Below are 26,953 nucleotides of genomic sequence, written 5' to 3' on the forward strand. Positions count from 1 at the left end.
TCTACTTCAAATTTATACATTACTGCTACAGCTGAAATATTACTTGGAAACAGATTTGTGATGAGTCAGGTTTCTAACACCTCTCTTTCCTTCTTTTGTGAGGACTCCCACCATTATGTCTTTTGGTAAATCTCCTTAATGCATATCTGATGCTTGGTGCATATTTTTGATTAACTCTTCAATTGGAAGTTTTCCCAAGTGTTTACATTTCCAATACTTCCAAGTGAATTCCTTTTTTCATTATGCAGTAGTTTCTTGAATATAGGTTGTCCTTTTACTGGAGCTAGTTGTAGCATGTCTCCAAAGACTATTATGGGGTCGATTCCGATCCTGGTAAAAAACCGTCCGTATGATTCGTATCCGTAGCCCTTTCCGTACGAATCTTACCCGTCCGTCCGAGTCACGTAGTACGATCCGCATTTCCGTGAATCTGTCCGAATCGTCGCGATCCGTACGTATTGCAAGGCTGAAACCGTGAACCCTACGACTCGTACACATGCCGTACGACCCGACGAGTGCGATCCGGACGAGGAATCAGGACGCGATTCATACGGTCCACGTCAGGTACGGGCGATTCGTACGGAAAAGCGGACAATCGCATACACACCGTATGGTGCGTAACCCCATGATCGTAGGGGTATGGCGCATACCCCTGCGATCATGGGGGATACGTGCCGCACCCCGCCACGCAGGGTGTACGCACCGTACACCCAGCAAACATGGGGTACGGTGCGTACACCCCAAGATCACGGAGTATGGTGCGTACCCCCCATGATCGCAGCGGTACGTGCTGTACCCATGCCATCATGGGGGTACGCGCCGTACCTGGGGGTCCGTTTCGTACCTGTTTCGGGGTGAACTCTGCTTTTATTGCTGTTTTCAGCTCCCATATGAAAAGGGTCGTACGGTGCGTACCCAACACGAATCGTACTTGCCGGGTCAGAAAAAGCAGCCACGATCCGTACAGATGTCGCGTACAGTGGGTTCCGAGGGAGATTTGTGCAGAGAAACGAGTCGTACGGTGTTTGTATGATTCGTACGGAGTCCTGCTCCTGGTACAAATCGTACTTCGTTGTACGTACGGGGGGACGTTGCAGGGTACAATTCGTATGGAAAAACACACTCCGTACGGCTATTCGGAGCGCTTTTTCCAGAATCGGAATCGACCCCCAAGTGTTTTTCCTCCTAAAAGCATGTTGAAGTCAATATTTGCTGTATTCTGAAATATATAAAAGCAAGCATTTGGTTTGACTTCATTCTGACTTCATCAATAATTATTAGCTTTAATTTCTTCAATACTCTTGCCACTTCATGGCAAGCATCACCAGATGATTTGTTGTATTGACATTGTTGTCATGTTCAACAGGCAGCATTAATAATCGATGAAGGGTGACTCCTTCAGTTTATGTGTATCTATGCCTGTTAAAGCAGTAACCACACACGACAAATTGAAATCTGTTGTCTTCTGTACATAAATTGTTAGTACTATAATCAAGAAACTTTTTCCAGTTACAGCTTGACCACAAATGTACAATAGAACTGGTGTATATGTAGAACATGCACACTCTTTTTCCTCATGCAGAAATCCATGTTTTACTTTACCTTTTATGTCTTAAAAAAATTCTTTCTGATCTGTATTAAATTGCTGTATCAATTGTTCTAGATCCACAGTATCCTGTCTTACTTGCTGCATTGCATTCAACACCTTATTCATGGCTATTGCAGCTTCATTTTGAATGATTTGCTGTCCAAGAGAATCTTGACTTCCCAGTGCAAAACTTTGACTGCTCTGAGAACTATCTCTTGCTATCTCAGCAACAATGGTTTCTTCTTGTTAAATCTCATCTCTCATCATTTGAAGAAACATAGAACACTTAATGCTGTCTTCCACAGCATTGAATGAGTCGTCATAACTGTCAAATTCTCCAATAAACTCACTTTCAATTCATCATGGCTTACTGTAACAAGGCTAAATAGAAAAAGTCTCTTTTGTCTGAAGTTTAGCAACTTACTTTTCGATTGTTGACTGCATTTCATTTGTTATGTCTGACCAAACATCCATTACATCCAACAACAGCACATTTTCCTTCTTCTATGTTTTCACTGACATTATTTCCGAATATATAATGCTGAAGTATTTCATAGAGGTAAACCATTTCCAGATGAGGACTTCTTCTTGGATAGTACATATCAATCAAGTTACTCTTCAGAATATCTTTACTCTGCATCACAAGTTCTGTTAAATATTGGATTTAAGGCAAAGTCTTCAGTACTCTGTTAGGAGCATTAGCTAGCCCTAAACTCACCTACAGAACTCCTAGAACTCCTCTCGATTTAAAAAACAAAGTAGCTGAGCGTAACCAGTGTATGCATTCATAACAGCCTATCTCTCTGTGAGAAGCATTTTCAAATTAAAACTCTACAATTTGTTTGTAAGACTCTATTTTGGTTTAATCTCCACCCACATCTCCTTCATCTTAATTTTCTCTGACTTTGTTATATGAGATGTAACGTACAGAGCAACAGCAATTGAGTTGTCTGCAACAAACTGTACATTCATGTTTGCATTTAACATCTTCAGAATCTCAGGGTTGCAATTGTTAATGTACCTAGAGGCCTCTGCTCTTTTTAGGTTGTATGTATTTTTCAGTGATTCCCTTGTAAGTGTATGTCTGACTGCAGACAATACACTTTTGACTCTTCCTTGTGTAGATGATAGGTCGTGGGAATCCAAAATGACATCTTGTATAAAATTTCTCTTTTGCTCCGTATTTTTGCTTACAGTATGTTCTGCATCTATGATTTTGGAATCAAATAACTTGTTGTCTTATTATTTCGTCACCACTCTCCTTTGGGATAGAGTAAGTTACATACTGCCCAATAAAAGACAACACAGATTGATTGCTGTCTGTTCCAAACTTTGGGGCATCTTTTACCCACAATAGCATGTGAAAATGTGGAGCACCTCTGTCTTGGTACTCTTGTGCCAAAATAAATCAGTTACTTCTCCTAGAGGAGGTATTGTTTTGTTCAAGATGAAAGTCATCATTGCTTGAAATCTGTGATTAAAATATCTGCCAATATTTTCAGGGTCTAGTGAGCACAGTTCTCCTGGTGTCTTCAGATGAATATCTTTTATAGTGAATTTGCCTCCTGCAAGAATTCTAGCAGGTCATCCCATGCATACTCAGCACAACTGAGCGTCAGAAACTAGGTAGGTGCTCCAAAGTACCTCAACATGCACTTGAGTTGTCCATGACACTGATACCAATATACATTAATCCCACATTGACATGCCCTTAGGTTTATTAAATTGTATTCCAAGTGATCATCTTTTCCTTAAACGTGCTCCAGAAATTCTCTTGCTAACATATATTTTGCAAATTAACTCCTGTTTTTATAATGTGATTCACAGCATATGAAAGGCCAGACCAATCACTCTTAAATAGTAGGCAAAATATTTACGGAATACACTGACGAAATCTAGAATCTTCTGAATATAGTCTAGTAGATATATATATTCAGCTGCAGGTATTTGCAGAGGCATGTCATCATACCTGTCACCTACTCCAGATGTGGGAAACACCAAACTTCTAAACTTTTCACCCACACATTTATTGGAGCTCCATTTGCCTCATTTGTTTGAAACAGATCAATGGCATCACCAATAACCTCTTTAGAATGCACATGGTGGGGACTATAATGTTCATAAGTTTCATCTGTTCTGAACTGATCCACCATCTCAATCTGACCTGCTGATGGAATGTGTGATATCTTGCAAGTTATGTAAATCCCAATAGTAAATATTATTTTGTACCAAATATAAAGTTGCTTTTTAACTTTGGTGACATCTACTGACTCCTGCTATATTATTTTGTTCTTCGTAGGCACACCATTTACAAGAATTACAAGTTCTTCATCTAAATCTCTATCTATCCCTACAGTTACAATATTGTTCTTGCAATCTATTGGCAAATACACTGCTCTACCTTTTAGACCTTTCTGCAACTCTGTTGGAGGTAACTTGCCTATCTTTGTCTCCATATGGACTATAGCAAGTTCAAGTTTTCAAGTTCAAAATCTTTATTCGAATTTCGTCAAATTCATAAAAGCAATCTCATGTTATACAATCCCATTAAAATTTCTAATTACATTTAAAAAACAGACTCAGGTAACAAATTATTATAGCAGCTGCAGTACAGCAATAGTTCAGGGGTTTTCCATAGTTTTGCGTGCATGAATAATAACTCTCATGAAAGTGCTAGTGCGAAATATCAGTTCATCAGTGTCCAAGGAAAGCAGCATCAGATAGGACTGCTCCGGAGAAAGGGGTTTTCGTTTCTTAAAATATGGCACTAAAAACCATTTAATATATTTTAAATAAAATATACATGAAAAGAAAAAATGCAAATCGTTTTGTGTGCTCACTCCATCACATGGACAAAACTTATCTAGGGATTTTGTGGAAAAATAACCAAATGGGAAACATAATAAAAATCGAACAGTTCCTGCCCATAAACGGAACAGAAGCGATCTTTCCCAATTGGTCATCGGTAGCGTAAGATATAATGGGATCGGTTGCCTATCCAGATCTTTGTTCACATAAGCCTTAACTGTTGATTTGGTTAGTTCCTCTTCCAGCCTCTCTTTGCTATAAAGTGCATACAGTGCATACTTTATTTCATTTTTGTCTTTAGGCTCAATTCTGGAGGGGTTAGTGAAAAGATGACCTTTACCCACTCTGCACAATTTATTAAAAACTCCAGAAAGACAGGGGATTGTCATCCCTTTCTCACAGTTAAGACAATCTTTTATAATTTCTTGGGATAGAGTGGCCGATTTGTTCCTCCAGATTGCCAGTCAAAATAGCGCCGGTCTGGTTGCAATAAAATCAGATATGTAATGCAAATTCAATTCACTATGACAAATATAGCTTGAATTTCATGTATACATTGGATAAGAAGGAACTCATAAATATTGAATCCTTCAAGTGCTTCTGGAACAGAAAGCAGTTCTAACTTATTATGCACAGCTCTAGCAGGCATTTTATTTTCTTCTAATTCATTGTTAGAGTACTTACATGTAACTTACTGTATGGACTAGTCAAAACGTTCCTCTACAAATAAGTACACAGCTAACCTTTGACAGTTATCATTATTTTAGTGTTCACTTTTTAAATACATGTCAACAGTCCATGTTTGAATCATGTACTGAGTCCGTCGACAACATATGCAAACTTACTCTGGTTTTTCAGAGCACACTATGTTAAATTTTGTAATCTCTTCTACAAAATTATCAACTATAATACCTGTCTCCATTTCTGCAACTCCTCCTATTTACAACTCCTCACTCTCCCTAGAGTCCTTCTCAGGACTAAAGAAGCAAAACTGCACACCTTCACAAACCTTTTCTACATCAGTCACAGTACCATGAAAAAGTGCTTAATTAATTTCTCCTAAACATAAAGCAGGGGGGTTCACATAGTATAGCCTCTTAACTAAAGTTTGCGTAGTTGTTGAGTAGTGTACACCTAACATCCTAAAATGATGAAAGGTGCTTTGGCACACTCTCTTTGATAAACAAGTTAGTTAGTGTCCCTGCAATTTTGCTTGCTTTCTAACCTTCTAATGAACTTTTTTTATGTTTTAAACTTTGCCTTGGAAAGAAACGTAGGAATTTCCTTAATTTATCAATGGATTGCTGTTGAATACTACAAAGACTACAACAATTCCATTTGTATACAGGCGCCTGACCATGCCTTCCTTGTACCTCTTCTGTAATAATTGGTTCTACATTTCTAGGTACCATCATATCTTTCATTAAAAGTACCTTTCTTCATTTCATCACATCATCCTCTTTCATCAATAGCATGAACTAATCTATTGTCCCGGAAATAGCTTTCTTCATTAAAAAGCTTGGTACTAGAAGTATGTATCTAATATCCACTAAAAACTGTAAAAAAGTAACTTCTATTTACTAATATTTTTTTCTGTTTTTGTTTCTATGTATAAAATATGAAGATGAACCAAATTTGTTTACAAATGTGATGTTCCAGAAAAAAACGATAAGAAATAGAGACTAAAGAATACAAGGAGAAACAGACAATGGGACTCAAGTCTGTCCGCGACCATAGAGGAGGAGGGAACCACCGCATGGTCTGCGGAGTTCCCTCCTGTCAAATTAGGATGTGACCGCCACCCTGGCGGTCACATCCTCTATTTTTACCATTGCTGCGGGTGCGGCTTCAAGCTGCACCCGCCGCAATGGTAAAAATGCATACAAATGCATATTACAGCATACAAATGCAGGGGGGTACCATAGGTACCCCCCATGTGCACCCCCCACCCTCCCTTCACTGCAGGGGCCCGCAACGGGCCCCCGCAGCGAAGTTACACATTATTTTCCACCGCAGAAAAGCCGCTTTTACACCATCCTAATGTGACTGGCGGTGTCTGATAGACACCGCCAGCCATGTTACAGCTTTTCCTCTGCGGTTGTAAGTCAACCACGGTGGAAAAGCGGCGGACTGAAACCAGGACCCACCAGCCATCCTAATTTGGCGGTGGGTCTTTGGTGGGTCCGCAGAGGATTTTCCGCATCCTCCGGGCCAGCGGTGGCTTCCGCCGGCCCGGAGGATGCAGAAAATCCTCCATCATAATCTGCCCCTATATCTTTGGAACATTAACCAAAGGGCATCAAGATTTTTTTTAATGAAAGTGTCATATAGTGTGTAAGCTCTGCAATTAATTCGGGGCTAATTTGCCTGCCCAAGTTCTCTGTGAAACTGTAATATTTTCTAAAGATAGATTTCTTTTGGACGTTGGCTTAATTGTGCATCATGAATCGTGTCATGCATTATCTGAGTTCCAGCCCTACTTCCAACTCCCGAAGGGAGTCAAATGAACAAACAGAGGAATGCAGAACGTGAAGCTGTGTAATGCCACTGGTAATTAACGATACCCACTGTGGATTCTATTCACCAACAACTGACTGCTTTGAACTTTTTGTTTAGTTACGTGGCTTCCTGGTCTGATTAGTTTGTCACCATTACAACTCCCTGCAATTTCCATTTTACATTTTTCTGGTTCTCTCAGGTTGAATGAGTTATGCATGTTTCTTGTTATTTTGTATGTTGTTCTATGCGTCCTTTCCTCATACAGCTCTGTAGGCTCTCATGGAACCCTCGGGTTCCAAACCTATATCCTGGTCAATGAGGGGCTCAATACTGTGCTTTCTGCCATAAAGTTTAATTACATTCATTACTGGACCTGCTACCTCCTTCCTGAACTCAAGAAGTTGACAATTGTTAACTATGCCTCGCTCGTTCCCTTACCCATGTTCCTCTCTTTTTTTATATTGGGAAAATATGTAGCATACTAACACGAATGTAGAAATTGTTATCAATAATATAGGTTCATTCATTCATCTCACCATCATACATCAAACAAAATCCATTAAAGCAATGTAATTCAAAAACATTAGCATTCCTAGTAGTTCAGTAATATAACATGTAATTAAAGTGCTAAGTTAATCTATGATAGGACACCATATCATCTTTAGATTATTCGTACATGGGTCACTTTATATGATCGATACCTATATGGCACAAAACAATATAAATTCCTGTCATCAAGCGCTTGCATTTTGGGGTTCACGTGGAAGACATACAGGAGCAATGTCTAATCTTGCAGTAATTATAGCAAAGAAGAACACCCCTGACTTTCATGAGGGGTTACTAAGAGAATAGCCCTGTGACATTAGCTTAGGTTTAGGGCCACAACTGTTAGCTTTTGAACATTCACAGCAAGAGCCGAAATCAGCTCCTGATTCTCCCCGGCTTGTCTGCTCTACTTTTTGTAGTTCAGCCAAGCCAGCGAGATCCAGGGGTTGAGCAGCATTTACCACTCCTTTCTTCTGAAGCCCTAGTTACACTGAGCTACAGTAGGAGGGAAGGGTGAAGGCTTCATGTGTCCTCCGGCACGGCCTATGCTTTTCACTTTCCTCTGCCTAAATATTATATTTTTGAGAGGCAGGGGAAAGAGAAAAGCAGATGCTGTGTATATTAGGATATTAAAATGTTGAAAGCAGCGGGCTATACCAGTTCATATACACCACCGCGTCTCCATTGTCTTCAATGGAGCTCTCAAAATTCCGATGTTCTAATGAATGTTAGCACACTTTAACTTATTTAGCAGAAGAAACACTTGAGTCCAATATGCAGTAACATAAGAACATGTAAAAAAATATATGAGTCGCATCTGCCTCTAAGCTTGTATGACAGAAGCAGTTAGATGTGTCACTGAGACCCCATTTTAGAATCTGTATGGTGTAACACTTTAAAATTGTGAACTCTTTGGCGAGAGATGTTCAGAATGAATATCCTTGACTAGATGGTAGAGCAAATGTCCCTAAGCTACAAATACCTAAAAAAAACATACTTGAGTATTTTATATTCCCTCTAGATTTCTTTAAAAGTAAGGATAACCCTATCCTTAAATAAATGTCCCAATGTCTTCAAGTGCAAATCGAGCCAACTGCGGACTATCTATCTTGTGCCAATATCGACATATTAGGAATACATGATCATGAAAGCAACGTGTATTTATTAAACCTTGGCATAGGATGCATGGTTCTGATTTGCTGCCATACTTGTAATACTTCTAAGTGATAATGTTTTGAATCTTATATGAATCAATCAACCCTTTTGAGGGTGTCAGCCAGAGCGACGAAGGCGCCACACCATCCTTGCTAATAGGAAGCTGTAGAGGGCCACTTGCAATGCCTCGCCAGGGGTAGGAAGCGCAACACAAATGCAATGTAAGCTGCAGTTTGGTATACTGCCTAATGAACCCCTAGCAGCAGGGACTCCAACATTCTGAAGTGTTTTTTGGTTAGCTAGAGCAGTAGGGGCCTGAAACGGTTTACATAGCGGGAAAAATAACCATCTTGAGTAGATTGCATCGGCCTTTTATCAGCCACACACATATTCACACACAGACATAAAAACACTCAGCAAAAGACACCTACTCCCACTTACCTCCTGCTAGGCTCAGCACCGCATCTCCTAGATTAACCCATCAAGCCCCTGTCGTCCTCTGCTGCTGTTGCCAAGAACTCCATAGCAGTAATTGCATGTTTGCCTGACCAAAATGACTTTTTTGAGTTCCGAACAGGCATAAAAAAGGTATTTTTGATCGTAAACAGAATGTACCTTTTTGAATAGGGCCCTGTTTTGGAACATTATTAAATTATTTGTTTGGGACTGCTGTGGTGACAGTTTTTACAGCATTTTCATGTTGTCGTTGGCATTTTTAAAAGCAGTTTCCTTTAGAGAGTACTTACGGTGCGAGTATAAGATGATAAATTAAAATTTCTTAAATTCATATAAAATATGTGGTAGGACAAATGAAAAATAGCATTCTTCGTGGGCCCTACAATTGTAAATGCTAGGTTTTTAAAATATTATCAGTGAACCATAAATGCTATGGGGGATATTTAAAAGCCCCTTGATGTCATTCTAGCAACACGCACCACGCCAGACTGATGCAAATTAAAAATTAGATTTCTGAAGCCATTTGAGGCCGCCTGAGTGGCTTCGTAAATCTTGAGTAATGCAATGCAGTGCAAAACACAGATTTACATTACTCAGCATCAGTGAGGCATTTCAATTGGTGCTACTTTGGTACTCCCAACGAACATCCATGGATTTTGATGCATTCCCAGATTTAGCAGAAGTGGTAGACCTCTTAATGCGCCAGAAACCTGCGCCTGGACGGGTGAGGTGTAATGAGGAGAAATGCTTATTTCCCTTTGTGTTTTCCTCTTTATATGTGTGTTAAAAAAATCTCAGGGGATTGTTTTGGGCACAAAGACAACCCAGCTGACAGCGAATGTGCAAGGGTGCCTGCATTGGCGCTAGGCAGCCAAAAGGGCACCAGCTCAGAGGAAATGTCAGGAATGTGCTGTATTGATGTAAATACAGTACATTTCTGCACTTTCTCTGTCACACAGTGCAGCAAGGTGACTTGCTGCACTGAACTGCGTGGCTTGGCCATACTTATGGCCCTAAATATTTTTACAGTTTTATGGAGAACATAAAACTAAAGAGGAAAACGAGAGGCAGGATGAGCAAAAGACAGCGAGAGAGAGAGGGAAAAAACGAGAGAGGGAAGTGTAAGTAGTGAGAGTGAAAAATGGAGAATCGAAAAATTGACAGAGGGAAAGGGAGAAATAAATGGGAAAGATACATTGTCAAGGACACTAGAGACAGATGACAGGCAAAATTACTGCAAGAGGTAGAAAATTATAAGAGAGACTTAGAGAGTAAATTTAAATGAGAGAGAATAGGGTGGGCTAAAGAGTAACAGAAAAAGGCGTAGTGTGTGTTCTTATTTCAAATACATCAACAGGATAGTTTTGTTGATTAATTAGGGAGTTACCTTAAAAACTTTCACTTAATAAAAAAGCAAATGAATTGCTACTAATGTGATGGGGGGTAGAGACTATCTATGTTGTCCGTACAGTATTCTTCAGGGTTCTGCTCTTAAAACTAAGTACTCATCTTAAAAGTGTGTGAATGTATTTGATGGCCTATTTATGGAGAAAAAAAGACAGCTCAGTGCTGCAAGTCACCATGCTACACTGTGTTAGAGGGAAAGAGCTTGAAAGCACTTTATTTATTGCAATAGGTTGCATTTCTGCCCCTTCCCTAGTGTTGGCACAGAATGGGCTGCCTAGGGCCAACACTGGCACCCTTGCACCAGTGTGCAAGGGTGCCTGTTTGGCGTGCCAGATTGATTTTGTGCAGGAAGGCGCATCTTCCTGCACAAAACAATCCTGAGACATATTCCTCTATGTGTGCTGCAGAATGGAGAAGTATGAGGAATTAACAGGGGAAATTAAATATATTTCCCCTGGTTATGCCTCTCCTGAGAAGGAGTATCTTTTTGGTGCATTCCCAGGTCTACCACTGATAGTAAATCTGGGAATGCATCCGAATCGATAGGGATTGAGCGGAAACACCAACATAATGCCCATGGAATGCCTTCCCAGGGCAAAGTAACACAATGCAGTGATTTATGCAACGTTGCTTTACTCCAGATTGATGAAGCCACTCAGGGCCACACAAGGTCGCATTGAGTGGGTTTATAAATCACATTTTGGGCTTGCATGGTACAAGCCCAATACAACCCCCTTCATAATTATGCTGGTTGGTTTTTAACCTATTTTTCAATAGGTCTAAGCAATTTGTCTTCTGACACCACCACCAAGTGAAAAAATTTCCATGGGTGGACAATGCGGATGGATTTATATTTTTGGGTGCCTATGGCTAAATATGGATATTTCCTCTGCATCCTGCTGAGAGTGATAAATCAATGAGGCCAGACTGTCACACTTAAAATGAGTGCCAATCATGTGAACAAGTGGTGCCTCAGCCCTACTGGCATGTAAGGAGCACCGGCATGCTAGTAAAATCTCTCTGCTTTCACTCCAAACTTGTCCACCATGGGTTCAAAACATAAGTTTGCATTGAAAGTAAACAACTGCTTTTTTTTCTTTTAGATGCACAGCTGGCAAGAAAGTCGCAGCAATCATGCCAACTCAGTTATAAATGGAAATGGGAGTACACCTTACTCATCGGTTTAGCAATCGTGATCCTGACCTTGTGTGCAGTCATCATAAATAAGATGGCGGTAAGTAAATCTGATGATTGGTGTGACTAAATATGACCAGATGGGTGCCATTACTGAGAAAACGCAAAGAGTGCCTTTAGTAAGTCCATCCAAAGGGGGCTGGTGGTAATTACAACCATGTGGTATGGTGCATAGCACAATTACATGGGTATAGCCTATTGGTTGCTATTGCAAGTATCTCCTAATAGCTGCTGGTAATATATGTATCCCACTGAATGCTGTAAATAACTTAATGCCTATGGGTGGTGATGGTAAGTGCAACCCCAAGTTTACAAGCAGTAGGTAAGTATATATAAGCAGTAAGTCCAACACTATGAGTACTTGCAGTAAGTACATCTCATTGAGGGCAGGCATGAAATACAACTGCATTAGTGCTGATGGTAAGTAAGGCGGTTAATGTACTTGTCGTAAGTATATCCATTTCTTATGTACCTTAGCAGCACCCTGCATTAAACCCAAGAGGGCAACATGGGGTGTCGGTGGTAATTGTGCTCCTATCATTGCAGACATGCCCTCATAAACTTCCGCCGAGTAAGTCGCCACCTGTGGACAACTCCATACCAAGTGCATGAAATCCGCCAGGTCCCGACCGCACAGCACGCATTTGTCATCAGCTCTGAGGAGGAATTTATGTAGCCGTACCGGAGTGTGGTATAATCTGTGCAAGAATTTCAAATGTATTAGACACAATCTACTCTTAGCTGTAATCGCCTCAGTCTGCATACAACAAATTTCCCATTGCTCATCCGTGAGGGGGTATGCAAGTCGCCATTCCATTCCGTTCTAGCTCGTATGGGGAATTGTGGGGGGAGCTTTTCACACAACATGGATGTAACATGTTTTGGGGCGTCAGTCTGCAGCAGTGCGTGCAGCGGCGCAAATGTCTCAGGTTCTGTAGGAAATGATGGGGTTATGGCTTTTATACTTTGTCTGAGACAAGTGTATATGAATATGTCCATGGTATTAGGTGATTGCTCCCCCAAAAATTGTTCCTTTGTTCTAAACTGTCCATCAGTATACAAATCTCCCCAGGTGCTGTAGTGAAGATTGTCGAGCATACTGCGGCATATCCCTTCATACATGACTTGTAATAGCGGAGTGCAGGACAAGGTCATCCTAGGGGAGTACATTAGGGGTGTCTCCAACTTTTGGGCTATCCTTCTCCATGCAGCCACGGTACATTAAATGGTGGACGGGTCGCGCTCCTGTTCCCTGACTGACGTAAACAGATACCCATCTGGAGGGGTCGGGCCATTTAGTCATCCTCCACCGCCTGATGAGGCATGAATGGGGGCGGGTGGATCCAGTACACTGCAAAATGTGCCTATGCGCAGTAATAATAGTGTCCAAAATTAGGAACGGGTCCCCTGTCTGGTTAAAACAATAATAATAATAATATGCCCGTTTTTAACGCGCCTGGTTACACTAGGCTATTGTGTCCCCACGCTGAGGTATCGTCCACCGAGAAGCAGGCTGCCAACGCCCTCTCCCCACCATTCAAACCCTGCCACCCAAAAAGCTATTCAGCAAGACATGGGGAAGATTTTAAGCGGGGAAAAGGAAGGTTTTCAAGTACTTGCAGAAGACCGTCTCCGAAGCCTCTAGCCAAAGGTACCCTGGGAGTTTGTTCCACTGCTGAGCCGCCAGGAAACAGAAGGAGCGGCCACCCATTCTAGCCCTCCTGATAGCGGGGATCTTGACCTGCCCCATTCCGCTGGATCTCAGTTGGCGTGATGGGGTATAACCGGTCAGAAGGTTATGTAGATAAGTGGGCCCCTTCCTGTGTAGAATCCTATGGCTTACACATAAAGCCTTGAACAGGATTTGCTCCTTGATTGGCAGCCATTGCAGGGCAGCCAGGGCCCTACTAGAGGAGGCTCTCTTGGGTAGCATCAGAACCATGCGGGCTGCTGCATTTTGGATACGCTGCAGCCTCTGTATGCAGCTGACATTAGCACCCAGGTACAGGACATTTCCATAGTCCAGCCTAGAGGTTACCAAGGCATGGACCATGGTTTTCCTCGCAGTGGTGGGCAGCAAGTCCAGTGTCTTACGGAGATCCCGCAGGACTCCAAAACATGTGCCTGCCACCCGCCTTGTGTGGTGCTCGAACGAGAGCTTGGGGTCAAGCCACACCCCTAGGTTATTGACCTGCTCACTAGGCTCTGGGGTCAGGCCCAGGGTTTGTGGCCACCAAGCTGATGTCCAGACAGAGGGAGCTTTACCAACCACCAACATCTCCGTCTAGTTCCCGTTCAGTTTGAGGCAGTTGTTGACCATCCACACGGCTAGTTCCTGCATAAGTTGAAATTGCAGGCTGTCTTATTGTAATCATGTGCAAGGGATACAACCAATTGCGTGTCATCGTCGTACGACATGACTTCGATGCCAAACTTCCCCGCAATCTCTGCCACAGGAGTGACATAAAGATTGAATAGCATTGGACTGAGGGTAGATCCCTGGGGCACCCCCCGTTTCAGCCCGATGCTCTTCGACAGATAGGGTCCCTGAGCTACCTGGAAACTGCGGTCCCGCAGAAAAGATTCCATCCAATATGGAGCTTTGCCACCCACTCCTCCCCTTCTTAGACATTGTAGCAGCATATGATGGGCCACCGTGTCGAAGGCGGCACTCAGATCTAATAGAATTAAGGCCGCCATCCGTCCCTCATCAATGTGCTTTCTAATAGTCTCGTGGAGAGGAGCAGGGCTGATTCAGTTGAGTACAGTGCTCTGAAACCGGACTGGGTGGGGTGGAGAAGGCCATTCTTATTAATATGAGCTGTTAACTGGTTGTTCACTACCTTCTCTGCATTTTTTATGTTTAAAGTATTTTATTGAAAGGGTACACAGAGCAAAAAGAAAGACAATCAAGCAGAAACATTGTGCTGCAACCCCGAGAGCCCATCTTCAAGATAATGCTACGTGTCCCGCAAATGCAGTAGAGGCTGCGTGGTCCATCAACATTACATTAAATAACACCCAGAGGTAGAAATAAAATGTCCGTGCCCTTCCCCTTTTAAAGGAACAGTTCCCCCCCAACTCCCCCCACCCCCCTCCCAGTACCCCCGTCCAGTGTCCTGTCTAGCTAACCATCTGAGCTCAGCCCACCCCACTATCCCCTATCTCTATCTAACCCATGGTTATTGAGCAGTGAAATCCAGCGGTGGTGTCAACCTCAAAAGCCTCAAGTACCTCGGACAGGTCAGTTCCAAAATTCGGTGGCCAGTAATGCATGGAAGGGCTGCCACAACTCCCCAAATTGCTCTACTTCCCCGGCCATCATCAGTGATAATTTTTCCATCCCCAGGACATGCCACAATCTATGTAGCCAGCCCGTGATGGATGGAACCGTGGTGGTCCGCCAATGTATGAGAATGGTCTGCATGGCGGAGCCCAATGCTATTGCAATTTGTCTGCCCCTACGAGATTTCAGTGGATACATCAGCCCGTTAGGCAGGCCCAACAGGACGTATGCTGGGAAGCGGAACAACTCTATCTCAAAGCGGGTGTCAATCTCATCTAGCACCTCCTAACAATAAGGGCTCAACAACGGGCACTCCCATAGAACATGTGTCAGTGTACCAAGATGCCCACATTCTCGCCAACAGGTATTATCGATATGCCTATCCATCTCATGCAACCGCTCCGGAGTATAATACCAGTATGTAGACACCTTAGTGAAAGTTTCAGTTAGCCCTACATGGTATGCAGAATGTCGTGCGCGGTATGAAATCTGGTCCCACTCTTTATGGCTCAACGTTCTTCCGAGTTCTCTGTTCCAGCATTCCCTACCTGGTTTATGAAAGTGTGTGGGGGGAGGCTGTAACATTTTATAAAGATCTGTGATGAGCTTAGCGTCCGAAGACCGCGTCACTAACCGCCTCTCGTACGGCAATAATTTCCTATCCGCCAACTCCCGCACCTGTGGTTGCAAAGCCCAGTGTCGTACCTGCCAGTAGCGCATCCTATCTGTCTCAGCTAAACCATACTCTTCCTTAAGCGTCTGGAAAGGGAGAACTCCGTCCGGCCCATACACATGAAAAAGTGACCTACAACCAGCAGCCCGCCAGTGTGCGAAAGCTCCCTGGGTAATCCCTGGTGTGAAATCCGGGTTGTCTGCAATAGGTGTGAATGGAGAGGGGAACGTGGTAAGCTTGTGTGCAGTGCTAGTAGTGTCCCACACCCTCAGCGGAACCCGTGTTACAAAAGACGCGTAGATATTCGGAGGGCGGTGAGCCATACGCAGAAAGGGCACCTCTTGTAAAGGACGGCCCGCCACCGTCTGATCTTGGAATAACCAATGCTTGTCCGACTCCCATCGGCTCCATTCAACCAGGTATCGAAGCTGCGCCGCTTGAAAATACTTGCGTAAGTCTGGGACCCCCGGTCCCCCAGATTCCGGTGCCAACGTGGAGAGAACTCTCCTCATCCCAGGCTTACGGCCTTGCCAAATAAAACGGGATAGGGTCGATTGTGTTTGCTGAAACCAGCCCTTAGGCGGCTGCAACGGCAGGGCCAAAAATAGATACAGTATCTGAGGGAGGACCGTCATTTTAACTGCTGCCACTCTCCCGAGCCACGATATCAAACCTTTGCTCCACCTCCCCAGTTCCTCTTTAATCTTTCCAGTCAAAGCGGTATAATTGGCTGTCACCATGGCCTGCAACGTAGGTGCCAACAGGATACCCAGGTACTGGACCTGGTGGGCCGACCAATGCATGGGGAAGAGGCCTTGCAACTCCCGCCGTGTTGAAGGAGTCAGGGAGATGTCCAGTGCCGTCGATTTACCCATATTCATTTTGAATCCGGCCACCCGTGAGAAAGCCTCCAATTCGCCGATACACGCAGGTAGTGCACGCCTCGGCTCATCCAAGGTCAGAATCACATCGTCTGCATAGAGGCTGACCGTATGAACATATCCCCCTATCCTCACTCCAGTTGCATCCGGATTCTGCCGGAGTCTCTGAGCGAGTGGCTCCATATATATAGCGAAAAGGAGTGGGGACAGGGGGCAGCCCTGTCTGGTGCCAGGTTCAATGCCAAACCTCTGAGAGCCATAGCCATTCACCCGCACCACCGCCGACGGGAACCGGTAACAGTTAAAAACCAGGGTGCGAAATTTCTCACCTATGCCCATCCTTGTCATGACCCGTTCCAAATAGGGCCAGTGCACTCGGTCAAACGCCTTTTCAGCATCCACCGAAAGGAGCATTCTCTCTCCAGGAATCCGGGAGGCCTTCTCCAGAACATGCACTACCCTCTTGGTGTTGTCCACCGTCTGTCTCCCAGGGACAAAGCCAGCCTGGTCCGACTCCACCAGGCCCAGTAAGTGAAGTGCTAGGCGTGCCGCCAGAATTCCCGTGTACAGTTTTAAATCCACGTTCAAAAGGGAGATCGGGCGGTACGAGCTGCATTGGGTCCGGTCCTTCCCTGGTTTAGGTATAACCGAGATCGTGGCCTGTAGGAGATCCGGAGGGATTGCCCCCGGTTCGGAGAAAGAGTTAAACAATTTAGCTAGTATAGGGGCCAACGTGGCACTGAACGTCCTATAAAAGAGCGCTGTGTAGCCGTCCGGGCGGGGGCCTTCCCATGTTTGAGCCTAGAAATTGCAGCAATCACTTCATCGACCCGTATCTCCCTCTCAAGATACTCCTATTGAGATGTTCTAGGGATGGGAGTGTGACTGAGTCCAGGTAGTCCTCTGACTCCTGCGCCATCAGATTCTCCCCGGTGTATAAGTCCGGGTAGCTATCTGATCATCCCCTGTGACCAGTCCGCCATTCCCCATCGCAATCTCCTTCACCCGATGACGTTCATTGGCCACCCTGAGTTTATTCGCCAAAAGGCAGCCACACCTGTCCCCCCCCGTGTAGTAAGCGTGTTTCAGTCGAAGTGCTGCGTATTCTGCCCTGTCCATGTCCAGGGATGACAGGAGCTTTCTCGCTAGCTTCAGCTGTTTCCAAATCCTGGGAGCCCCCGTACGGCGGTGCACCTCTTCCAATTCCCTAACTTTTTGCGTGAGCTCGTCCCGCTTCTGCCTCCGTTCCCTGTTCTCCGCCGAGGAAACCGCAATAAATTCTCCTCTGACCACTGCCTTAAGTGCGGCCCACTGCGTCGCCACCGAGGTATCTGCGTTATCATTGTGCGTTTGGAAGTCCCTGATCACCGCCGTAACCTTTTGCACGACAGTTTTCTTATGTTTTCTTATGTAACAGAGCGTCTCTGAGGCGCCAGACCCCCCGGGGGGCCCGGTCAGCCGGCAGAGAGAAGCTCCCCGAGACCGGTGCGTGATCAGATAAAGATATGACCCCCACCTCCGATGTCGTAGCTAAATCACGGACTGGCCCGGTAACTATGAGGTGATCCAGCCTCGTGTAGGTTTTGTGCGCGTGAGAGTAAAAGGAGTAGTCTCGATCCGTGGGGTGTAAGTGGCGCCAAAGATCATGAAGATCCAGGTCCACCAGTTGGGATTTAACTGCTTGTGACATTTCCCCTGTCTGTGGTGAGCGCTGTGCCGACCTGTCTATAGCTGAGTCTACCACCATATTTAAATCCCCACCCAAAATAATGTGCCTGTCCGGGGATGCTGTTATGTCCACTAATGCTGACTGAAAGAAGCTATCCTGGCGTTCATTCGGGCAGTAAATCGACCCAATGGTAAATGTCAGAGCCCCCAATCTGTATCTGTGCGCTAAAAGTCTCCCCTTTTGTTCCGCAAACTTGTGTAGGACCTCCCCTCTGAAAGAGTTCGACACTAAAATCGCCACTCCCGCCGTCTTGGTGTTGGACGAGGAAAAGAACTGCGTGGGAAGTGTACGGGATCGCAATCTATGGCAGTCTCGCGCAAGCAAGTGAGTCTCCTGTAGAAGACAAATGTCAGCCTGTGTGTTCTCTAGCAAGGAGAGGACTGCTCTTCTTTTGACAGGGTTATTAAGCCCCTTAACGTTAAGGGTCACTACCTTAAGAGTTGCCATAAAGAGTCAAGACAGAGTGAAACATGCATGGGATCCTGAGCAATGGGGGGGGCCTGTGGGCCTCAACTGCCCATAACTCCCCATCGGGCTATCGTGGAAAGTTCAAGAACACTGAACGGACTGTACCCACCCCTTCCCTACCCAACTCCCAACCCCCTCGTCCCCCAACACCCCAACTCCCCCTCCTCCCACCCCCTTCTCGGCACCCCAACTCCCCTCCACCCCTTCCCCCCCCCCAAATCCCCCAAACCCCCAACTCCTTCCGAAAATTTGTCCCAGCCATGTCCTGTCCGGACAAGTCCGTGGTAACTTATCGTAGTGGACGTCCAGCCACACCCTTTCTCCCTCTGCTCCCTCCCCAACCCCTCATGGCTCTAAGCCGGCAGGAACAGTAATGCAAAGTCGTTCTCCCCCCGGAGCAGTCTTACGCTGTTAGTGTGACACCGTCGTGCACCACTGTGTCTCTGGAGGCTTCCTGGATGGCACTCGCCATTTCAGCCCTGATGGTAGGCGAGCTCGGAATTTGGGAAGCCGCTGATGTTCTGCGCCTTGAGACCCTGCGCCACCCATCCTCCGTGGTGCGTCTCCTGCGAGGTGTGGCGGAGGCCTCCTCTTCCGCGGTGATCCCCAGCACCTCGCACGTGTCCTGTAGGGACCTTAGTAGATGTAGCACACTGTTCCACCGGAAAAGGATGACCCCAGGAGTAAGGCGTTTCATGCTGTTTCAAGAAGTCTGTTGCGATCTAGAACGCTTTCCGTTTTTGGAGGGTGATTACAGACAGGTCTTGATACAAGGCCACAGGGTGTCCTCGAAACGTCAACGAGGGTTTTTTCCGGGCCACTGCCATGATCCGTTCTTTCAGTGGAAAGTCAGGAAGAAATGCCAAAATATCCGGTAGCGGGGCTGACGCGCGCCTATGAGGGCACACTCGATGAGCTCTATCAATCCGTACCGGAAAGTCCGCCGCTTCACCCAATATGTCCCTGAAGAGCTCCCTCAGGTACCCGCCACATCCGTCCCCTCTTCCGTGGATGGCACTCCCCGGACCCTGATGTTATTCCGCCGAGAGCGGTTTTCCAGGCCTTCATTGTGGGCCTGGAGGTCCATCTGTTGATCCCTCAATCGCAGCACCTCCTTTTGTAGCTGCGTGAGTTCCTCGTCTTGTCTCTGTGTGGAGCTTTCCACCGTGGCCACTCTCTCACCAAGACCGTCGACTTCTCTCCGGATCTCGCGAACCTCCCCGGCCACCTCCTGCTTCAGCGTCTGAAAATCGTCTCTCAGCGTGCCAAAAAGCGACTCCAAGAAGGATCGAGTGACCGGGGGTTCACAGCCTCCTGTTGCATGAGAGCCACTCGCTGCGTTCGGGGACGGTTGACTCCTTTCACCCCTGATCTGAGACCTGCCAAGCATCTCAGGGAGCGTGCAGTCGTTCAGTTTATTGCCCTTCTGACTCGCCATCTTGTCCTCGAGGCCGCCCTGCCAACCACGGGCACTGCGTCGGACAGACACCCGGGCAGCGGCCCCACCCGCCTCGTCTTTCTAGGATGACTCTGTCCTCTGCCGCGGGGTGCACCTCCGGGACCTCCCTTGTCCGGGGGCGGCCCCAATGACCCGGGCGCCCCATATCCGCTCTCGGGCACGCTGCAATCAAGGGTAGGGAGTCATCCACGGCCCGCACAAACCGGTTCCTCTGGCCTAGCTTGACCTTCGGCGACTTCTACAGTTGTTCACGGTGAGCCGACCATCCGCGGCGGAGCTCTCAAGGGCACCACATATCACCGTCTTCCACCGGTTCCTTCACCGCCTTCGAGAGCAACTATGGCATCTTCGCATGCCCCTGCAAGTTGTCACACCATTTCCGGTGATGGCTCCGTCTACGGACGGCTCTCCGCCCGGCCCCGGGATCAGTCGCCAGCCGGCCGGGCGCCGACTCCTCCGCAGCAGCTTTCTGGAGGGTCTCGGTTCCTATCTTTGTCGCTGCGACTCCTCTTCCGCCTCAGCGCCCACCGACCCCGCCCTTCCGGCTCGCAGGCCTCCGATCAGTTAGGCCGCAACCGCTGCCTCGATTTCAGTAGGGATCGGCAACCAGGGGTGGATCGTCTCCACGGGCAGCAGGCACTTCTCCGGGCTTCACAGTCCTGTCGCGGCACCCAGGCGTTGCTCCCACTTCCTTCCGCTGCACCACTGCTGACTTCTGCGTGTTTCGGGGAAAGAGCTCTGCTCAGCCTCGGCTAGGGCGCCATTTCTCTTCGCATCCAGTCTCTGCGTCGCTCAATGCCACGGTCCGGATTACGGACGCTCCAAAGCTGGATTTCGGTTCTGACACAACCCAATCTGATCCCGCACCGTCCCCACTCGGTTTTATGCCGATGGGGGGGAGAACAAGCTATGCAGAAGGCTCAGGGCCCGGGCTGGGTCGGGAGCTCCGGGAGAAAGCGTCTCCTCACTCCGCCATCTTGGCCACGCCCCCTTCTCTGCAGTTTTTGAGAGATATAGGCCGCAAATTGTCTAGCTGGTCTGCGCTGATATTAGGCTTTTTTTCAGCGGTAAGACCACTGCCTCCTTCCATTTTTTTTACACGATGCCTGAGCTAAAGGAGGGATCTAACAAATGCCTGATATGTGGTTCGAGGCCCTCCATACTACCTCTCAGCACCCCGGGCCTAGCCGGATCTCTGAGGGAGCCGGACTTAATGCTGCTCATTATCTTTATTAGGCTTTCGTGGTTAGGAATGGTGAAGGTGATCAGCCCTTCTCCTCCTCTTATGTTGCTGGGGTCCGGATCCTCAGCGTGCCCTACCCTTGCTGAAACTGGGAAGGTGGAATATATCTTCTCAACCTTTTTGGCAAAGAACTCTGCCACCCAGTAGCAGGTCTCCACTGAGCCCATGATAGGTGCAGCGACATTGGCCAGGCAGGAGATCTCTTTATGAATGGTGAACATCTCCTTTATCGAGTTGTCCGCCCTCTCAATTCTGTCTGGTTATGTGGTAGCATCAACGCAATTTAAGCTGTGCCTGTTTCCCTCCCCAGATTAGCCGTATAAACTGAGTCTTAATTATATTAAAGAAGAATCTTCCCGGGTGGTAGGGTATCTTCCCGGCCATTGAAAGGGGCAGTCTTATCCACTGGGATACTTTATCTGTCACTTTGTCTATTGCCGCACCATAGTTGGCACGCATTAATGCGTCCTTATCTTTGGTTACGTAGATGCCTAGGTATTTAAATTCGTCACTTTCTCAGATCAAGGGGTAATCCAGTTAGTGTTGGGCAGTCTTGTTCGTCTGGGGAAATACTGCAGACTTAGCCCAGTTTATTTGTATGCCGGATATGACTCCAATTTTGGTTATTTCTCGTAATATTGGATTTAGATTTTCCTGTTTTTTTTTTACGTATAAAGTCATGTCGTCCGCATAGAGGGAAATAAGTAGTTGCCTAGCTGGGTAGATCAGAGCCCTCTCATTGACAGGGAACGATATGATTCACAGTGGAGAGGGGATTTGCCCGGTTTCAGCAAGGAAACAATCTGGGCTTCTCTCATGGTGTTTGGCAGGTATCCCTCCTCCTCTGCCACATAAAAAACTTCTTTTAGAAATGAGGCCAATATATGCACATACATTTTGTAAAATTCTATCAGAAGTCCAACGGACCCCGGTGAGCACCCAGATTTCATGGACATTAGTGCATCCTTGATTTCATCCACCTCCAGGTCTAGGTTTAAAAAATGTTGTTGAGTATCCGCCAGCCATGCCAAAGTGGTATCCTCAAAGTATTGCTGCAAATCTAGTTGGGGGCCCCTTTGGGAAGTGTAAAGTGTGCAGTAGTAGTCTACAAATGTATTCAGTTGTCCGGGGAGGTTCTTGTGTATCGTATCCTGCTTATCCTGTATTTCTGCTATATAGTTCGCAAATTTAGGAGGTTGTGTCGCCTGTGCCAAGGCCTTCCCTGTACGATCACCCTCACCATAGGCCCTCGCCATGTGAGGCTTGCCTCGGGATTTGCATTCCTTATCGGCAACGTCTTCGTTTTCTGTGATTTTGTCTCGTAGTTTAGCTCTAGCATCTTTGTCGCCAGTGTTAGAAGAGAGATCACTCTCTAGCGCTTTTATCTCACCCTCAAGTTTGTTCAATTCTCTACGTAGGTCTTTCAGGATGCCCCCACCCTTCGAGATGCACTATCCCCTCACAGTTACTTTAAATGCTTCCCGAACTGAAGTGAAGCTCGGTACCGACTCCACGTTACGGATAAAGAAATCCTGAATTTCCTGCTCTATTTCAGCTCTGAAGACAGGATCTTGGAGGTGCCAGGGATTAAGTCGCCAGTTAATGTAAGGGGTTTGGTCAACAGGGACCTGCAGGACGATCATAACAGGAGAATGGTCAGAGAACTTACGGTCAAGGTGTGTTATGTTTTTCAGCCAGTGTGCCGCCATCCCAACTGATACAAACAGGTAATCTATCCTAGCCCATGTCGAGTGTACAGCAGAGTGATGAGTGCCTTCCTGCCGTGAGGGATGCTTATATCTACAGGTATCAAGTAGGTAGTTAGACTCTATAGTGTCTTTCAGCGTACGTTGCGTGGTAGTATAGTGCATGGGTAAGGCTCGGGATCTATCCACCTGTGGATTCATAACCATGTTAAAATCTCCACCCCAGATGACATAAGTAGTTCCTATCGCTTGGATTTTACTCCATAACTGGAGCAGGGTGTGTGGGTCATCCGTTTTAGGTCCATAATAATTAGCTATGGTTACATCGTGTGAGTTCAGCCTCCCCCAGATCAGGCAAAACCGCCCATTGGCATCAGAATCTGACCCACCTATCACAAACCGACCCCTTGCTTAATGATTATGACCACCCCTCTTGAGTACCCAGAGTATGATGCCAAGCAGTGGTGAGATGCCCACTTTGCTGCAAACTGGAGTGCGTCATTTGGGTTCAGATGCAATAGGGCGACTTAGACATGGTGCCTATCTACATACCTGAGGATCTGTCTCCTCTTCCAGGGATTATTCAGGCCCCGGACATTCCACGATATGATATTCAGTTTATGAACATCATTTATGTCGTCTGTCATTCCATCGGACCATGAATATCTGGGAATTGCATGTGCCATTGCCAGTAACAATCCGTGTTTTAAACATTGTACCCAAATACGGTCCCTCTCCCCCCACCCACTCCGGCCTCCCCAACTTGCCGGGCATTTGCACCCTCCCTAACAAACTTAACAGAAAAAAGGAGAAAACATTTAAAGTCAATCAGCCCCAAATCTTAATAAGGAAGTGCTAGGGGTTCGCCCTCAAACGGGAGTCACTAGGGGCCCACGACTTGCCCACTCTTCTCCCCTGTCTCACCCATCCGCTACACCACCTAAGAGGCAGGCAGCTTTAGTGGGATAGAGAAGAGTGGCCGGGCGGATCTAGTATCTGAACAATATCAAAAGCAATACTTCACCAACTCAGAGCAATTCACATGGACTGTAGAGGCCATAACAGTTCTAGATGTGTTGGTGGGGGCCGGTCAGTTCATCCCGGTTGCGACAGTGGCAATTAAGATCTGGATCGTCCTCGTGTTTCCGCTTCCCTGGACACCGCCCTTCGATTCTGCCTGAGGTAGTCCTCCACCTGTTGGGGGTTGCTGAAGAAGTGCTGCTTCCCCCGATGAGTTATCTTCAGTTTCGTTAGGTACATCATTGGGTATGGTATCTCTTGTGTTTGTATTTTTTTCTTCACAGCTACAAATTTGCGCCGAGCCTCTTGCACTGCCTGCGTAAAATCAGGAATAACGCTAGTGTGGTTTTTTCGTAGTGCACCTGTTTCCTTTCTCGAGCCAGGTGCAAGACCGTGTCTCTGTCGCAGTAGTTTAGGAAGCGCATATTACAGGGTGAGGCGGCACTCCTGGGGGTGGGTGTGCCGCCAGTGATCTATGTGCTCTTTCTATATTCATGTGCACTGAGAAGGAGTCTCTACCAAACGGATAAGTGACCAGCTTTTCCATGAAATCTTCAATACGGCCTGTGTTGGTTGATTCAGCCAGGCCCAGAACTCGGACGTTGTTCCTCCTGGAACGGGCCTCTAAGTCCTCGTTCTTGTCCGCAATTATTTTGAGCAATTTGTCCATTTGGGAAACTCACTCTCTGTTTGCCATGCTCCGTCCTCCAGCTCCAACACTCTGGATTCGGCCTTTTGAGTCGCTGGTCGTGCTGGTCAAGTTTGTTCACCTCCGAGTCCATTCTGGTGTTCATTGTGTCCATTTTGGCATCAATAGCTGAGAGGTGTGTTTCATGCCTAGTAGCAGGGCTCTCCAGTCCTCTTCCTGGTTGTCCACTGCATCAAAGTCTGCTGGTTCCTTTGAATTGGATTGTGGCGCTCTGCGCGATTTGAATGATATTTTTTCTTGTTTGGCATTGGTGCGCCCAATGTTGTCTGTCTATTTCCTAATGAAGTTAATCGAGATCTATTACAGCAAGTTTCAGAGAAAATCTACAAATATTTATTGACAGAACAAACACCTGTGAATCGCAGAGTCAGGCAATAGGGGGATCCTCTTACGGTTCAAGTGGGCATAAGCTGCTTAAACAGAGAGAAGACAGCATTGGAAATCATGTGATGAAACAAAATCAAAGCAGTTACACAAGTGCAAGATAAAGGATGTGCTCCCAGGAATAGGGTGAAGCAGGAACATCATGAGGGAGCTGCTAGCTAGATCCTCGATAGTTGTTCATCTTCCCCACCAACATTCTTCCTTAGAAACCTCATGACACATGCATGCAAAATGAAACACTACGACGCGTCTCATGAAGTAGACTCATAGGAGTCTAAATACAGTACATCTCCCTCCTTGTAATAATGAATAAAACAACAAAAAAACTGTAACAAAAATAATGTAAAACACTTATGTGAATAACTAGTATCAACATATTTCTCGACTGTTACTCAAGCTATCACTAAAAATATAAACAAAGTTTAACACATTCCAAGAAATATACTATGCAGCACCCCAGCAAATAATCCCCATGCCATTTGCCCAGTGTCAGATTGTCCGCTAAGGTGGAAGAGGGTTGCCTCACTGCTCTTAGAGCAGTGAAAAAGGGAAAATAAAATGATAATAACTGAATGTTCTAATCATTTCATTTTTGGTAACTGTAGGGCTGCGTTAGTGCGAGGCGGGGCTGGTGGCTCAGAGTTGAGGAGTGGACTATACACAATAAGTGCGCACGGCTACTTGGCCGGCCATTTTGTTCAGCCAAGTAGTCATGCACACTTTACTTATTTCCCACAAGGCTGTAATGGACAGCCTGGTAGGGAAAATGCACAAACTCCCTTTCCCGATCGGAGCGCCGATCCACTGCGCTCAGACCAATCAAAGCGCTGCGTTGCAAAATTGTGATTGGCTATCGGTAGAATGTGTGCCGGTTGCTTCCTGCGGCTTCTTACAGACTAGAGTCAGGAAGAGCAGAAAAGCAGAGAAGAGATGGGGCCGGCGGAAAAGGTACTTGTGATTTCTAAAATATTTTCCAAACCCTTGCCACTGCACCCCATTCCCTACTAGCCGCCACTGAATTTGCATCACTCTTCCATGACTACCATCATTTTTTTCATCAGTTCTCTGAAGAGATGGATCACATCCACCAGGAATTTGTTCTTTTTACCCTCCTTGCATCCTACCACCTTGCACACACAGTTTTCTATCTTCACTTATCCCATCTTCCATTTCTTCTCTTAACAGACAGAGTGCAACTTTTAAAACTTTTTTTGTGATTCAACACAATGCCATTACTTAACAACACAGTATAAGGATACACTCACTCTCTTAATCTGCAAAGGATCAGAACATGTAGCCAAACCTTTGTTTTCCCTATATTCTTTCCTCACACACACCCACTCCCCAACTTAAGGTGCATTCTTTAACCTTTCTACATTTTCTGCCTGTTTTTTCCTCTCATCTCCTTTGGACATCAAACATGTCGCTCACCTTGCTTAATTTCAAACTGCACTTTCCTGTGGAACTGTTCGGCATAGTACGATTTGCCCACACCAGTTTTCTCACTGCACTCTTCCACTGGGTTACATTAAATCAACGCCAGTTGTGAACCCACCATTTCACTCTGGGAATGATCAACTGAAGATCTGATGTGCTCAACACCATAATCTTCCAAGAAGGGGCATGGCCAGCCATCAGGGCCGCAAAGACGTGACATCTTTGAGCTCCAGGAAAGAGCCCTGTGGGAGAGTGGTTTTCAGTGGCCAGTCCGGGGCAGATGGCAAGCGGTGTGCAGGGTCTGG

At 46.1% G+C, this 26,953-nt stretch overlaps 1 protein-coding gene across 1 annotated transcript in view; it reads left to right on the forward strand.

Moving 5' to 3' along the window:
- LOC147702045 (T-cell antigen CD7-like) overlaps positions 1 to 26,953 on the forward strand; it is a 211,958-nt gene that overhangs the window by 153,246 nt on the left and 31,759 nt on the right. The window contains exon 3 of the mRNA XM_086928744.1: positions 11,563 to 11,693. Coding sequence (XP_086784870.1) covers positions 11,563 to 11,693 — 131 coding nt within the window. The remainder of the gene's footprint in view (positions 1 to 11,562; positions 11,694 to 26,953) is intronic.

Source organism: Lissotriton vulgaris, chromosome 7 (assembly GCF_964263255.1).
Source record: "Lissotriton vulgaris chromosome 7, aLisVul1.2, whole genome shotgun sequence".
Taxonomy (NCBI): domain Eukaryota; kingdom Metazoa; phylum Chordata; class Amphibia; order Caudata; family Salamandridae; genus Lissotriton; species Lissotriton vulgaris.